Source organism: Emys orbicularis, chromosome 1 (assembly GCF_028017835.1).
Source record: "Emys orbicularis isolate rEmyOrb1 chromosome 1, rEmyOrb1.hap1, whole genome shotgun sequence".
Lineage (NCBI taxonomy): Eukaryota > Metazoa > Chordata > Testudines > Emydidae > Emys > Emys orbicularis.
Window position 1 is genome coordinate 207,041,532 of NC_088683.1, and position 16,241 is coordinate 207,057,772.

Genomic DNA, 16,241 nt, shown 5'->3' on the forward strand with positions numbered 1-16,241 from the left:
TAAATGAGATTCTCTGTTGAAGAATTAAACAGTAGGGCCATTGAGCTGACTCTTGCAATATCGGAAAAGGTTGGGCTTACTGATTTAGGGACAGATACTGCTTAACACCTCTGTGGTTTTTCAGGGAGGAGGGTTAAAGGAGCCCCCTCTTGAATCAGGCACAATCACTGCCTCTGTGCTTTTCAGAATGTGGAGACTGCTCACTCTATGCATCCCAGGTGGCAAGACACCCAAAAGGAGTCAGGGAGAAGGAAGAGACACGACCCTGGCCCTCCATCATAAGACTGGCCAGCACACATTTGGTAGTATGCTCTACTCTCCCTGAAGGGACATAGCAGCAGGTGCTCTCCCTCTGTACTCTGAGGTGCTCTGAGAGGAATTCTGCCTCCCTGAGACAGAATTCTTCCTGCGCTCCCGTGGAGCAGCGTGTCCCACTCTTGACATGGGGGCTGAGCCCTCAGTGCTAGGTCACTGGAATGGAATATTTACTCAAGCATTGCCACATTGGCTCTCCTGTCACCTCAAATGCAAAAGTCCATTGAGAACATTTTACAGTATTTTACAATTTTAAAATTATTTTTAGACATTTCTTGAAGCCAGAGACATCAATAGCAACTTCAAGCTCATGGCGTTTTGGAGTGCCACAACAAGAAGGCTGGTGGTGATTGGATGTCTAACATAGTGAATGTCAGTGAAAATAAGGTAGGATCAGAGGCTAAAATAGGGAAAGAACAAGATAAAAATTACTTAGACAAGTTAGATGTCTTCAAGGCACCAGGGCCTGATGAAATGCATCCTAGAATACTCAAGGAGCTGACTGAGGGGATATCGGAGCCATTTGCAATTATCTTTGAAAAGTCATGGAAAATGGGAGAGATTCCTGAAGATTGGAAAAGGGCAAATATCGTGCCAATCTATAAAAAGGGAAATAAGGACAACCGGGGGAATTACAGACCAGTCATTTTAACTTCTGTACCGGGAAAGATAATGGAGCAAATAATTAAGCAATCAATTTGCAAACATCTAGAAGATAATAAGGTAATAAGTAACAGTCAGCATGGATTTGTCAAGAACAAATCATATCAAACCAACCTGATAGCTTTCTTTGACAGGGTAACAAGCCTTGTGGATGGGGGGGGTGGGGGGGAGAGTGGTAGACGTGGTATATCTTGACTTGAGTAAAGCTTTTGATACTGTCTCACACGACCTTCTCATAAACAAACCAGGGAAATGCAAACTAGATGGAGCTACTATAAGGTAGATGCAAAACTGATTGGAAAACTGTTCCCAGATATGCTGAAAGGGCGTATCGAGTGGGGTCCCGCAGGGATCAGTTCTGGTCTGGTTCTGTTCAATATCTTCATCAATGATTTAGATATTGGCATAGAGAGTACACTTATAAAGTTTGTAGATGATACCAAGCTGGGAGGGGTTGCAAGTGCTTTGGAGGATAGGATTAAAATTCAAAATGATCTGGACAAACTGGAGAAATGGTCTGAAGTAAATAGGATGGAATTCAATAAGGACAAATGCAAAGTACCGCACTTAGGGAGGAACAATTAGTTGCACACCTACAAAATGGGAAATGACTGCCTAGGAAGGAGTATTGCAGAAAGAGATCTGGGGGTCATAGTGGACCACAAGCTAAACATGAGTCAACAGTGTAACACTGTTGCAAAAAAAACCCAAAAAAAACCGAACGTCATTCTAGGATGTATTAGCAGGAGTGTTGTAAGCAAGACACAAGATGTAATTCTTCCGCTCTTCTCCAGACTGATTAGGCCTCAACTGGAGTATTGTGTCCAGTTCGGGGTGCCATATTTCAGGAAAGATGTGGATAAATTGGAGAAAGTCCAGAGAAGAGCAACAAAAATGATTAAAGGTCTAGAAAACATGACCTATGAGGGAAGATTGAAAAAATCGGGTTTGTTTAGTCTGGGAAAGAGAAGCCTGAGAGGGAACATGATAACAGTTTTCAAGTACATAAAAAGCTTGTTACAAGGAGGAGGGAGAAAAATTGTTTTTCTTAACCTCTGAGGAGAGGACAAGAAGCAATGGGTTAAAATTGCAGCAAGGGAGGTTTAGGTTGGACATTAGGAAAATCTTCCTAACTGTCAGGGTGGTTAAGCACTGGAATAAATTGCCTAGGGAGATTGTGGAATCTCCATCATTGCAGATTTTTAAGAGCAGGTTAGACAAACACCTGTCAGGAAGGGTCTAGATAATACTTAGTCCTGCCATGAGGGCAGGGGACTGGACTAGATGACCTCTTGAGGTCTCTTCCAGTCTTATGATTCTACGTGCTCTGACGGTCCAAACATATAGACTTACAAAATGATTTGAAAGAATTTCACTGTCTTTTGGGGTGTGGCTAAGGCATCTCAAGGCAGGTTCAGACAGAGTAATTGCTGCTGATGAACTAAAGGAGTTTCCGGTGTTGTAGCTGTGTTGGTCCTAGAATATCAGAGAGACAAGGGGGCTGAAGTAATGTCTCTCACGAAAACAAGTTGGTCCAATAAAAGATAAGCTCTTGAAAAATAAAAGATAAGGTAAAAAATATTCCCTCACCCACCTTGTCTCTCTAAAGGAGTTAAAACATAGCTGCTTTTACTGAGCTCTGGAAGTAGAACTACATTTATGAATCATAAGACGTGCTCCTGCTTTTGCGGTTAATCCATTTTTGTTCAAAGTAATAAAAGGAACTATGTAAATATTGAAAATAAAAACAAGTCTGGGAACAAATACCTTAATAAAGCTGAGCGAATAATGGAAAGAAATATACATTAAGGGCATGTGTCATAGGGTGGCTCTGCCTGAAGTGCCCTCTAGCAGCAGGCTGTGACAGAACAGGCATGACTGCCTCAGTTTACCTTCCCAGGCAACCCAAAACCTCCATGACAGTCTCTTGCCTAATAATGTCTCTCCCTGGGACCAGTTTATTACAAAAACATAGTTCAAATAGCCCATAACAACAGTCCCCAAACAGTCCATTTATCACCCAAGTGCAGATAGTCCCTTAAAACCCCAAGACATCTAGTTCCTCAACACCTCACATATCAAACTCCAGTGTTTGCCATCACTCCTGGGCTCTTCTTCAGTTCACTTCCGTCCTTTAACCAGGTCAGCTACCCCAGACTTCCAGCTGGGATATAATCCGCTCTTCCCAGCAGGAACACCCTTCCCCCAGCCACTCTGATGGAGGGCACCACCGCTCCTCCTGTTCAGTTAACTTTTCATATCCCACACAGGCCAGCAGATAGGCCTTTCCATTGCTCACCTGGCTCCCACTGTCCACCACAGAGGTGTCAGCAAATAAGCCCTACACTGCTCCCTTACCTTCAGCCGCAGCTTTGGCTCTCTGGCTTAGAAGTCAGCAGGCAACACCCTCTCTGGCCTCCAGCCCTAGCTCACTGGTTTAGGAAGACCAGCCTGCAAACCCAACTTGCTGCTCTCCTGCTTTCAGCCTTCCCCCACAAATCTCCTACAGCTTCCTTCAAGCACCTCCAATCTTTTGGTCCCTGACAGCTCTCACCTGCCCTTTCCCTCAATTACTCCTCCAGGCAACTCCCATTTTATATGGGCCAGGTGCCCTCTTAAGACTCAGTTAGGAGGCAGCTGATGAGTCACAGGTACATAGCCTCTTCCTTCTTAAAGGCCTAGTGCCACCCTGCAATAGCCTGATCCTCATTTGCTGTGAGGCCCCTTGACACCACTCTGTCAGTGTAAAGTGACATTAAAATGGGGGTAAATTTCAGAACCAACCCCTTAATACTTGGTTTGATTAACTTAATGGAATTCTTCAATGAATGAAAGTCAGTAGGAGTTGGACACCCCCTCCCTTTTGCACTTCTGTAAATCCCCTTCCCATATCAATTTTACTAATATTTATGCATTATCTATACATTGGATGAATAATAAAGAGAAAAACTATTGACTAATTTATTTGAAAAAATATCACAAATGTCACTGAAGAAATTATTGAACTAATATTATTCAGCCAGCTCTGTGCCTCACACTCCTATCTCTGCCAAAACATCCTTGACCTTTTGAGAACAGATTTTCAAAGGTATTTAGGTGCTCAAAGATGCAGCTAGGTGCCTAGTGGGATTTTCAAAAGTGCTTAGCAGGTTAGGCTCCTACCTTCTATTGATTTAGAAAGTCTATCTCAAGGATAATTCAAAAACAGGAACATGTCAAAGTTGTTAAATAAACTATTGTTACATTAAAAAAAATACTAACATGCTTAAAATTAAACACATTCTTAGATGCTTTCCTGAACTGGGGCCTTACTCATTAACCTGGCCATAAAAGGAATGAATAAATAGAAATGCCCAATTTTTTTTAAACTGTGCACACAGCACTGAACGTGTGCTCACAACTCAAGAGCTATGCATGCAAATCCCAATTTTTGCATGCACGCTGGGTGTTGTACACACATTGCTTTGAAAATCTGGGCCAAATCAAGCAGTGTCATATGTCAGGCTGGCTATGGAGAAGTTCTTAGTTCTTACCATCCTCTTTAGTGCGGGTGAAAATTTGTTCACTCCTGACTCCATCTCCAGCTCGTGTGAATGCCAACACCTGGATGCTGTAGTTGGTATATTTTTCCAGCCCATCAAGCTCTAGTGAGGGCTGTGTAGTAGTGACATTTTTAATCTCTCCCAGCTCTAGGGAACAAAAAGTGAACCAAGTTATTGGCAATGCTATTCTTCTTTTAATCATATGTGCCTATATTGGTATGAAAATAAAAGGGGAATCTTCTGATTAAAGAATATGCACTCATGAAAGAGAAAGAATATTTTGTGATTATTAAATAGATACCTTAAATGCTCACACTGATCATTATTATAAAATAGAGCAGATGGAAAAAAATGACAACATTTGAAATTTTTATGTCAGTTCCTTTTCACATGATTAACAGCAAACTTGTTTTTAACTTTATAATTTATTTAGCTTTTTTTAACTGAAATTAAGCAAAAATATCAAAACCACTGTCAAAAGGGTTATTAAAATTTTGCATTTACTGAGAAACAGCTTTTCGGTAAATAAAATATTTCTATAATGGTACTGACAATACTTACAATTTAAAAATTGATAATAATGATGCAACATTTTCCCCTCAAAATAAAAACATTAGAAAAAATCAACAATTTCTACAACAGTTTTCATGTCTGAAAAAAAGCCATTTTGTGTAAAGTTAAACAAACAACGCTTTTTGTTTGAAAAAATTTGCCCAGCTCTACTGTAAAGCGCACTATGGTCAGAAGCATTAGTTAACGATAGATTTAAATGCGGTAAAACCAAATTCACTTGCACGGAGAGATGGGGCTTATCACATAAACCTTAATGTATTAAGCTGGAAAACACGATTCATGTGCAAAAATGCTTTAAAAGAACAACTAGAGCAGAAAATATATCTAACAAGATAAGGACATTCAAAGATAAATTTCAGGTCCAATAGCTGTGTTTTGCGGGGTATAGTAGGCTATACTGTAATGTAGCTTTTCAGCAGTGTAGGGCCTAATCCAAAGCCTACTGAAGTCAATGAAAAATAATTACCTTGTCTTGAATCAGGACTGCACATTTTCTCATCTTTATTTTTCATTCACCAGTGAGTAGTCACTGTACCTCAAAAGATTTCTTACTTGAGCATTATCACCAGTAATAGTGAGCCTCCGGGTTACATTCTGCCCTCATTTACACCTGTGCAACCTCATGTTTGAACAGGTGTAACTAGCAGAGGATAGAACTTGGCAAGACAATTGGAATTTAATTACGGTAACTATTCTATTGATGGATACACACACCAGAATATAATCCAGCTCATTCTGCCAGAGCTGAGACAGCTCTGCATTGTTAGCAAGAGTTAAAAAAAAAAAAGACAAGAGTTAAAATGTATTGTTCACTAAAGTCCACAAAAAGGAAACAAATATTGAGGTGATATCATCATAAATTGCAGAATGTGATAAATGCATGCACACTTGATCACCTCCCTTAGGATCTATGTTAACATTCCAAACATCTGAGCACTTCAAATACATGTTGGGGGGGGAAAAAAAAAAAGCTGCCCCAAACCTGTTTCCTTCCTTCACCCTAATTGTGGAGGCAAAAGCACATTGTCAGCATAACTAAAAAAAAATATACTGGGAGCAGATCTATTGAGGAGGATGGTGTTATGTTTACAGTGTCACTACTTAGTGTACACACACATTTTACTATGTAATTTTTGTTTCAAATCACATGGAGATTAAAAGTGCTACTGTCAGATAAACTGCAACTTGTTTATTTACCAAAATGGTTGAAATACTTCAAGCCATTTACTAATTACAAAACAGAAATCCCCTACATTGTGGGCCTCAAAAGCCAATCACTGAAGATAAGTCCATAATACAAAATGATTTCAGAGGTAATTCTGCTGACCTTAAGAAAAAGAAATGCCAGGTAGGTCTCTTTTTCCCCCTCTGAAAACAAGAAACCTTTGAGTATTTCAAAAAATATATTTTTAAAAACGTTTGTGGAATTTAAACAAGGATTCCTGTGTTTAATTTTGTTCTTCCTGGATGAATAATCAGATATCAGGTATTTTGATAATGCTGCTAAAACTAGCACAGTAATCTTTAAAGGAAAGGCAGTAGCTTCATCTCTGAGGAGGTAAAGAGGAACTGATGATACTCCCACACTTGCCAAAATTCTCTTTTGAACATGTGTGTGTTCATAAATAGTTTTGTAACAACCTGTCAACTACTCAAAGCTCTGTACAAAATGATCCAGACAGAGATGTATGATGCTCTGTGTAAAATGATGATTAAAGAAAATTTAAAGTTTTCTGGTATGCTTTTCATACCGGAGGACAAAATGATATTAACTGCCATGAATTTCCTGTTATCCTGTCATTGCTATTGGCACACACCTGATGGGTTGGTTAAAGCTGCTTACCTCCATCCAAGAGATTAGCCCAGTAAATAACTCTGAATCCCTGTAGAATCCCATTCAGGGCTTCTTTGGGAAGTGTAGACCAGGAAATGGAGATAGTTTCTGGTGATGTCGCAGTGGCTTGGACATTCCCTGGAGGGCAACTGGGCACTGGAATGAGATATTTACCAATTTTAGCTCTAGATAACTTCTGTGGACAAGTAAAACTGTACTCTTAAGAGATTATAGTCACCAATGTGAAACTGAATGTTTAAAATGCACATATATATTTTCTTCATAATTCATTGGAGACACAAATTAAATAATAATCATACCCACTTCTTGGAAGAGTCCCTTTCTACTACGTTTTCAATTTTCATCACTTAAGCAAAATCCATTATTTTACCCTGAGTTTCTACTTTGCTATTGATGGAACTGCTTGGTTACTACTACGTTTGTTTCTGAAAGTACAGATCACTTCCCAGAAATGTCTTTGGACCCTCACTGACTTGCCCTTCATTAGGATTTTCCCTCACTACTAAAAGGAAAATAAATTCTAGAGCTGATTAAAATATACAGAAAAATTGATTTTTTTGAATATCTTTGAGATTTTTCTAAATCAAAATGTACAGTTTTTTGAAAAAAATTCACAAAAATTTAGAACGTTTTCAAATTTTCAATCAGCTTTAACAAATTTATATTTAGTAATTTCTGTTTCAAATGCAATACTTGTTAATCTATCGTTTTGCCTTCTTGATTTATCTTATCCCCAATTCCCATAATGCCCTCACAGTGATGTTACAAAAATGTTGCCAAGAAAGAACCTATATGTGCCAGATATAGCAGAAAAACTTTACACCTGTTGCAGTAGTAAAAACATGCACGTTTCAGTGAATTGTCTTCCATCATGCTGTACTCTGTCTAGTACTAACAGGATCTGCAGTAAATGTAAAACACCAGTGTTCTCTGAAGCATATGCCTCAAACACTGTAACACTCAAGAATGTACAAATGTGTTACTCTGTTTAACATACATAAAGTCAGATTCTCAGTTGGTGTAAGATGGCATTGACTTTAGTGGATTTATGCCAATTTAAATTGCTGAAAATCTGGCTTTTGATATCTTCCTTGGTTGCTTGTGTTAGAATTTACTTTTATAAAGTAAAAATGTTTTAAAGTATTAAAGTCCTCTCTATAGCATATGGAATAACTCTTTTTTTCCACTAGAGGACTCTCTATCATTATTTGAGAAGTGCTCTTCTGTGTGGTTTAGAAAAATAATTCTGAATTGCTTTTCTCAGTGGACAGCCTGAAATATACAGAAAGTGCCAGTGACTTTTCTTTTATTAGTTTGGACATTCTTGGAAAAACTCATGTCTCATTTTAGGCTGGCAAATTATGTTACTGCATAAACATAGCTCTGGGTTTCACTTATCTGAAAAAAATAGTTACTTCAGTTTTAGTATTTTTACTTTACGAGATATCAAACCACACTATGATCCTATGCTGAGAGCATGAAACTGGCAACTGAGTCAATATCAAAACAAGGGTGTTGCTAAGAAAGGCTATGTTCTCAATCAAGTTATCTCACAACTGCAGATGTTATTAAATCAGAACAGTCATATTTCTTAAACTGAACTATATTGCATAGCTAGCAATTTGAAATTTGTACACAACACGCAGGCTGATTTGTTCCCTCCCACCTGTCTATAATATAACTATCGTTTCCCAATGTAACCATTCTCTTATCCACTATATAATGAACACTAATCAGGCAGTAGATACAATTAGGTCAACATATCCATCAATGAGAATAAAAGGCCTGATAAAGAAGTCATAAAATGTGTGCAATGGTATATATGATATTTGCTTGCCTAGGACCTACCATCCTCTAGGGTAGTGGTGATGATTTCCTGAGAAGAAGGTCCTATTCCAGCCCGGTTACATGCCTGTACTACCATGCCATACTGGGTGAATTTCTTCAGGTTATCCAGGGTATAAACTTCACTATCTCCAGTGGTGTCAATACTGATGATGTTGAACTGGAAATTGCCCCCAGCACTGTACTCCCGGTAGCCTATCTGGTATCCACGAATAATTCCATTTTGCAAGTGCTTCTTTGGAGCCTGAACAGGATAGGAAATATTATATGTTAAGAATATATGTGGAAATGCAAATAAATTCTGTCCCTTAAGCACTTTGAACTGCACAGAAAGTCAACGTTTTCTTTAAATGAACACCACTCTATTTTTAGGTCATAAATTGAGGGAGTCACTGTTCATAAGGCAACCACTCTTTACTATGCTAAACAAATTTCGGGCCAAGTTGTTTATTACCCAGGATATAATCACCAATGAGTTAAAAAGAATTCCAGACTGTTATTTTACTAAAATAGCTAATGGTGAAATATTTTTGAAGCCTAATTCAGATTTGGAAGTTTTGTCTGGATAAATCAAGACACTGAGGCAGCCACGTCTGTTGTGGGCACATAGATGACCTCTGAAGGCAGTAGTGAATCAGAATGTAGGAATTTCTACACTGAATGGCTATTGAAACAAGTGTTTGGTATCCAATGTTAAAAAATGTGCCCAGTAAATGTATTGTACACTATAGTTCTGAGTCACCATACAAGATTCCTGCACTCTGACTGACAGATCTTTCCATTTCAGTAGACTGTAGCATAAAATATAGTAGAAAATAAAATAAGCATTGTTAACTTGGTGAGAAAGTCTATTAGTAACAGAAATGTTTGTTACGTTTCCACTTATGTAGATGCTGAAATTTGTTGAACTACTCTTTATTTCATTTTGTAAAAATGTTCCCATCTAATGCTCTGGGTGCATATACAATTATTGTAAAAATTATAACTACCACTTAGGGTCCATGTACAAAAACTAACACACACACACACACACACACACAGAGATCCCATCAGACTACCCAGATAAGCTCTCCCACTATCATCAGCACACCATACTGAAGTCTATAATCAGATTTCCTAGAGTAACAGGATTTTATTTTCCGCTGCATTTGGTTTCCAAAAAAGGAGACAAAGCTTCAGGCAGGAATCTTTTCTTAGGACAAGAATATACTTCAATTCCCCCAGTAACAACACATTTTCTAAGAGAGTGGTTGCCTCCTCTTTTACTGTTTCAATGTGGACCTTTAGCTAATAAGAAGTAGTAAAGACAAATATACATAGCCTAATCACTAAGCCCTCACACACCAAATCCTCACTGATTTCAGCAGAAGTATGCAAAAGAGATGCAGAATCAGGGCCTAAGTTCATGCATGAGACCTCAGGTGGGAGTAGAACCATGCTTTCTGATATATAATAGACCAGTTATTTTTCTTGGTTTCCTGAATAACTCTGTCCTGTTGGGTGACTGAAGACATTTCTTTAAAAAGTCACATCTTATAAAAAATGCATTAGCTGCCAGTGTGGCATCATAGTCTCAATATGTTTACAGTTTCTTGCTCTTTAAATGACTGTAAAACTTCATATTTTACCATGGGGCGGGGTAAGCTGGTTGGAATTTAAAAAATCTGGATATCTTCATGGGAATGCAGATATTTGTCCCAGTTAAGAAGGAAATATCACAGTTATATTTTAGTGGTTAAGTGGGTAAGTAAAAGGCAAGTAGTTTTCTTGATGGAAGCACTCTGCACTCTGTTTCATAACCACTGCATAAAATGTGGACCATCTTTGTGAATGGACAGTGTAGTTTTGTTGTTTGAGTAAAAAAACCATCCAAAAACAAAAACAAAAAATCCACCAGAGCGTAGACAGCAGAATTATTAGAATACTCAGTTAACTGGTCATTCATTCACTTTCTTGCTTATATGTCCTTTTCTTATAATTTGTTGAAATTGAAAATTTGTTAAACATTTTCTGTCAAAACTGTTTTTAGATAGAAAACTATTTTTTTTTGTGAAAACAGTCTCAATGGAAAATTTTGATTTTTTTTTTGTTCAAAAGCTGAATGTCTGAAAACCAAAATGCTAAAATAGGGTGCAGATGTGGCAGTAGAGGCAGGGGCTTAGATACCCTGAGTATGATCCTATTTGAAATGCTGGACACACACATGGAGTGGCTAGACTTGCCTGCTGCTCCTGCCACCACAGCTACAGTCTATTTTCAGTGTGCTGGCTTGATTAGAGCTAGCTTGGGTCTGTCTCCTCAAGCTAGAATTTATACCTACAGGTTGAAGTGCAGACATACCCGATTAGCCATTCTGAGACAGGTGTCTTTTTCTGACCAGAAACTCCACCCTGTACTTCAGAAAGTTTTGCTGAAAACGATATATACCTCTACCCCGATATAATGCGCCCCGATAGAACACAAATTCGGATATAACGCGGTAAAGCAGTGCTCTGGGGAGGTGGGGCTGCGCACTCCGGTGGATCAAAGCAAGTTCGATATAACGTGGTTTCACCTATAACGCGGTAAGATTTTTTGGCTCCTGAGGACAGCGTTATATCGAGGTAGAGGTGTATTGCTGCACCAAGTTTCAGCTGGGACAAATCAGCATTTTCTGACCAAAAAATTCCTGACCCGCTTGTGCCTAAATATGGATTTTTGAGCCTTACTCTATGTGAGCAGGTTTGAAAATGTTAGCTGCAATGTTTTACTGTTGTACTTTTTATATAGCAAGAACCAGGGGTCACCCAATAAAATTACTTGGCAGCATGTTTAAAAACAGACATAAGGAAGTGCTTCTCACAACATACAGTCAACCTGTGGAAATCGTTGCCCGGGGATGATATGAAGGGCAAATGTATAACTGGGTTCAAAAAAGAACTAGATAAGTTAATGGAGGACAGGTCCATGAATGGGTATTAGCCAAGATGATCAGGGACACAACCCTATGCTCTGAGTGTCCATAGCCTCTGACTGCCAGAAGGTGAGACTGGATAACAAGGGATGGATCACTCCATAATTGCCCTGTTCTGTTCACTCCCTCTGCAGCATCTGGCACTAGCCACTGTCAGAAGACAGGATACTGGGCTAGATGGACCATTGGTCTGACGCAGTGTGGCCTTTCTTATGTTCTTATCTTATCTTATGCAAAGCAATAAGGATGCAGCCTGTTTGTATCCAAGAGGTTGTGTACATGTCACTTGTATAGCAAAGTGCTCATTCCACCCCTAAATGGGGCCATAGAGACTAAGGCCCAGAGGGATAGCTCTAAATGGGGGGAGGGATAGCTCAGTGGTTTGAGCATTGGCCTGCTAAACCCAGGGTTGTGAGTTCAATCCTTGAGGGGGCCACTTGGGGATCTGGGGCAAAATCAGTACTTGGTCCTGCTAGTGAAGGCAGGGGGCTGGACTTGATGACCTTTCAAGGTCCCTTCCAGTTCTAGGAGATGGGATATCTCCATTAATTATAATTATATAGTCTCCCTGTCAGAAAAGAAGTCTCCCAGTAAGGATCATGATGGGTGAACAGTAGTCCTAAGGGAAGGGCACAGGAGGGCTACTGGCAGAGTAGTAGCCTGAACTTAACCAGTGAGGGAGATCCTTGGTCAAAAAAGAAAAGAAAAGAAAGAAGAAGTCATCTTATTTCAAACACCATGGTGAAACCTAGCATTGTTTAGATGAGCCAACAGATCATCTGTGGACACTTTATATTCTAGAACAACTCTAAATACCACTGAATCAAAGTGACCGGTTTCTTGCCCGACACCTGGGGAACTGAGAGCAAGGGAGACTGGTGCAGCTGTAACCAAAATGTACTACTTCTTAACACACCATACTGAACCAAAAATAATTTTAATTAAGTGAATATCATGCCTCTTATGGTGCCTCTCTAGAGCAGAAGAGTGAAGGTTGTGGTTCATGGTCTATGGTGTATGATAGCTGCAATAGAGTTAAGGTGTGTTTTTATGGTTAGAAGAATAGAGGGTCTGTATTGATATGTGGCTTAAACGTCCATTTCCTTGCTTTTGTGGTTTATGTCAGGTAGGTTGAGTGTGTAGCAACTTTAACTGTTGCACTATTATTATTAATACTATTATTTATTTGTATATGAGTTATAATAAATTATCTTACTGCTACATTATAGTGTATGTCATTTGTTCTTTCAGTATAATGTGCTCTTGCATGTTCCTTTTATTATAAAGTGTACAATGCCATCACTTGAAAAGTGTTGTAGTTTCATAGAGCAAATCAGTCTTGGCCTTGATTCTGAATGCCCTCTGTACAAGAAAGGGACCAAGAAAAATACAACTACAGCTGCACTCATTTAGATGCATTTACTTTCCTGACAGCACACACAGACTAGGTAGTTAAATGTCTAAATGGATACAATTGCAGGCACAGCTAATTGTGCCCACATTTAATTAAGAGTGCAAAATTGTACCTATGATGATGGAGGCAATTTTTGAAAATTTAGGCCAGGAAGTTTCATTTCAGCTGTAAATATCTGCGTGGATGTGAGTCCATAATGCTTAAGAGGAGATTTTCAAAAGACACCAATGGGCAATGAGGTGCATAACTCCCACAGAAAATCAATGGTGCCTAACTCCCATTTGTGCTTTTGGAAATCTCCTCCAAAATCAGCCTTTAAGTATTTCTTCATATAAGGCCAGAGTCAGTATACAGTGTACATTATTTCAGAAGATGACTATGTGCTCTCCTGCTAATGGTAAAATATATTAAAGTATAGCACTTCATGTACCCTCTTTAGCTTTCTCTACTGGTATGTTATGGAGCTTCATTTTGCCTACTATATGATGCTATTCTTTGTAGCCACAAACCATTGCTACCTGTGAAAACCACAGCAACAAAAAGTATAACTGTACGACATGAAGGTGATGCAAATATTATCACTGTATATCTGACAACTAAAAAAGGACTAGCAAAGAATTTTTGCCTGATTGAACAAGTCAGGGCAAAATCACTTCCTTACACATCACAGGAATTTTAAATAGGATGCAATTTGCTGCATTTTATAATTTTATCATCTCCCTTCCCAATCTGAATAATTATATTTTGCTATTAGATTTATATACTAAATGCAATGCTTTGCAGATGACACATGCACACTAAGAACAATGCATACCTCAGCAGCAAAGGAGAATCATCCCCAGAAACCGAGACCACTGAGGAAAAGCCTTGTTTTGTGCAAAGCACCTTTAATATTATTTGTACTTTCATGTCACCCTCATGTTTGTGGGATGGAGAAGAATAAATTTAGGACTGATGATAGGGAAACCTGTATTTGTACTTCAGTGGACAGCCCCTGGAGACAGTTTTTTCAATGTATCTATTTTTAACTACTACTAACCTACTCAAGAATCCCTAGCATGTGAGGTTTGTCGGCATTAGCTGGACAATTCATTAGATATAGTCTGTCTGTCTGCACAGACACTTCCTTTATATGCAGGATAATCTTGTTTCATCATGAACTGTCTGAAATGAGAGTGTGCTGGTATGATAAATTGCCAGCATTCTACAATTATTACCACGGCACTCCAAAAGTTCTGTGTTACATGGCAAAGTTCACATCACATTACATAAGTTACAGTAACCATGTAGAATGTCTACACAAGTTTATGGCTATTATGCTGTAACTTTATTTGAACAGTTTACCCTACATATTTCTGAATATGGTATGAAAATTGCCACTCTTATTAAGATTATACATAGTGACTACGCATCTTTATTCTATCCAACAGGATGTACAGTTTGGTTTAATGTATTTATAAACCTACTGGTTTCACTGTCAAACAACATATGTAAAACTTTTCAGTTATCAGAACACTGCATAAAAACAAACCAAGTCACAAGCATTAGAGTACAGCAGTTACAATGGAGATTTGTTTAAATTACATTGGAAAAATAGATAATTTTGACTAAACTATGTATGAACTCATGGACTCTACTTTTGATCAAATTGAGACATAGCACCAAAGAGGGTCTCCATGCCTCTATCTGTGCAGGCATTCCTTTGGTAAGGGCCTGGGCCAAAATCAATGGAAAGACTCCCATTGACTCCAAAGGCTTTTGGGGATCATGCCCTATAATCATATCAGTCCTCAGTGAGCACTAATTTTGTCAGCACAATGCCCTGCTTGCAAACTCAGAATAAGGACACTTAGAGCACAAATAGCAAATGTAGGTCAATAGAAACACAGGCCTGCAGCAATGATCTTCCTCTGGAATGTTCTTTCCTGGAATAAAATGACAGTCTTATTGACAAAGCTTGTAAGATCTGTTGGCAAAATGATCTGCAAATTTTATTCAAAATAAAATACTTCTGATCCACAGTTATTATAATATTCACCCTAACAACAGCTCTCTGAACATGCATAAATACTGCTAGACTCTCTGTTTCCTGCTATGGTTACTTACTTTCCAAGTGACCCGAATGCTTTGTGAAGATACAGGCTCAAGCTGAACTTCCTGAGGTGGGCCATCAGGAGCTGGTGAGAGAGACAGAGAGGGAGACACATCCATCATAAGGCAGGTTCTTATAATGTGGCAGAAATAAACAAAATATACAGTGTTGATGCCAACACTGTGGCATAGAACAGAGGCTTTGGGTTGGTATGAAACCATTTAACAGCATATGAAGCATTGAAGGTATCACTTTACTCAAACAAAACCAAAAGGCTAAGGAGTCTCCACTAGCTGGTTGCATGGTATTTGTGACAATGAAATGTTGTTGATTTCAAGATTTAGCAAGTTTGCAAATAAAACAGGAATGAGTCGCATGTGACTTTCTTTCAAAAGCCTTGTTTAGTGACATGCTCAAGATGCTTTTCTTTCCCTTTGAAGTCTTCTCTACTGATGTACTGAATGTGCTTTAAGCTGCTGTGAATGTGCTGGCACTGAAAAGACAGCAGCACCCATTCAGAATTAGGGAACACAGCAACTCTTCAGCCAGCTTTGATCATTTCAACATGTAGCTTCTGATTAAAGTCGTTCTGTTAACTAAAGACTGAGCATGTTCAGTACAAAATTATTATTTTATGAAGTAAAAACTGCACAAATAGTTTTTCTGTGTCTAAATATATCAGTGTGGAAGCCATATAAAGAATATCCCGCCTGATTAAATGAACCCGGGACAGTTCCTGCTGGCTCAGTCAGAGGGAGTCTCTCTTATTATTTATATGCTGCCAACAGTATGTGTCGTGCTTCACAAACAAGTGGGAAGACAAAGTTCTGGTCCTGAGAAACTTCTATCTAAGTTAGACAGTTACAATGCAATGATTGCTGATTGGAGGCAGTTAGTGTTGCAGTGGGGATTTGTAAAAGAAAGCTAACAAAACCAAGCCATTTTAACGGAAGGATTTGAAGGAAGACACGGAGATATCTCAGAGTTCT

At 38.7% G+C, this 16,241-nt stretch overlaps 1 protein-coding gene across 1 annotated transcript in view; it reads right to left on the reverse strand.

The window, feature by feature from the left end:
• The window catches only part of DSCAM (DS cell adhesion molecule), a 554,872-nt gene that overhangs the window by 95,980 nt on the left and 442,651 nt on the right, over positions 1-16,241 (reverse strand). The window contains exons 17-20 of the mRNA XM_065422504.1: positions 15,267-15,337; positions 8,797-9,037; positions 6,937-7,083; positions 4,512-4,667 (exon numbers count right to left, since the gene is read on the reverse strand). Of these exons, the coding sequence (XP_065278576.1) occupies positions 4,512-4,667; positions 6,937-7,083; positions 8,797-9,037; positions 15,267-15,337 (615 nt within the window). The remainder of the gene's footprint in view (positions 1-4,511; positions 4,668-6,936; positions 7,084-8,796; positions 9,038-15,266; positions 15,338-16,241) is intronic.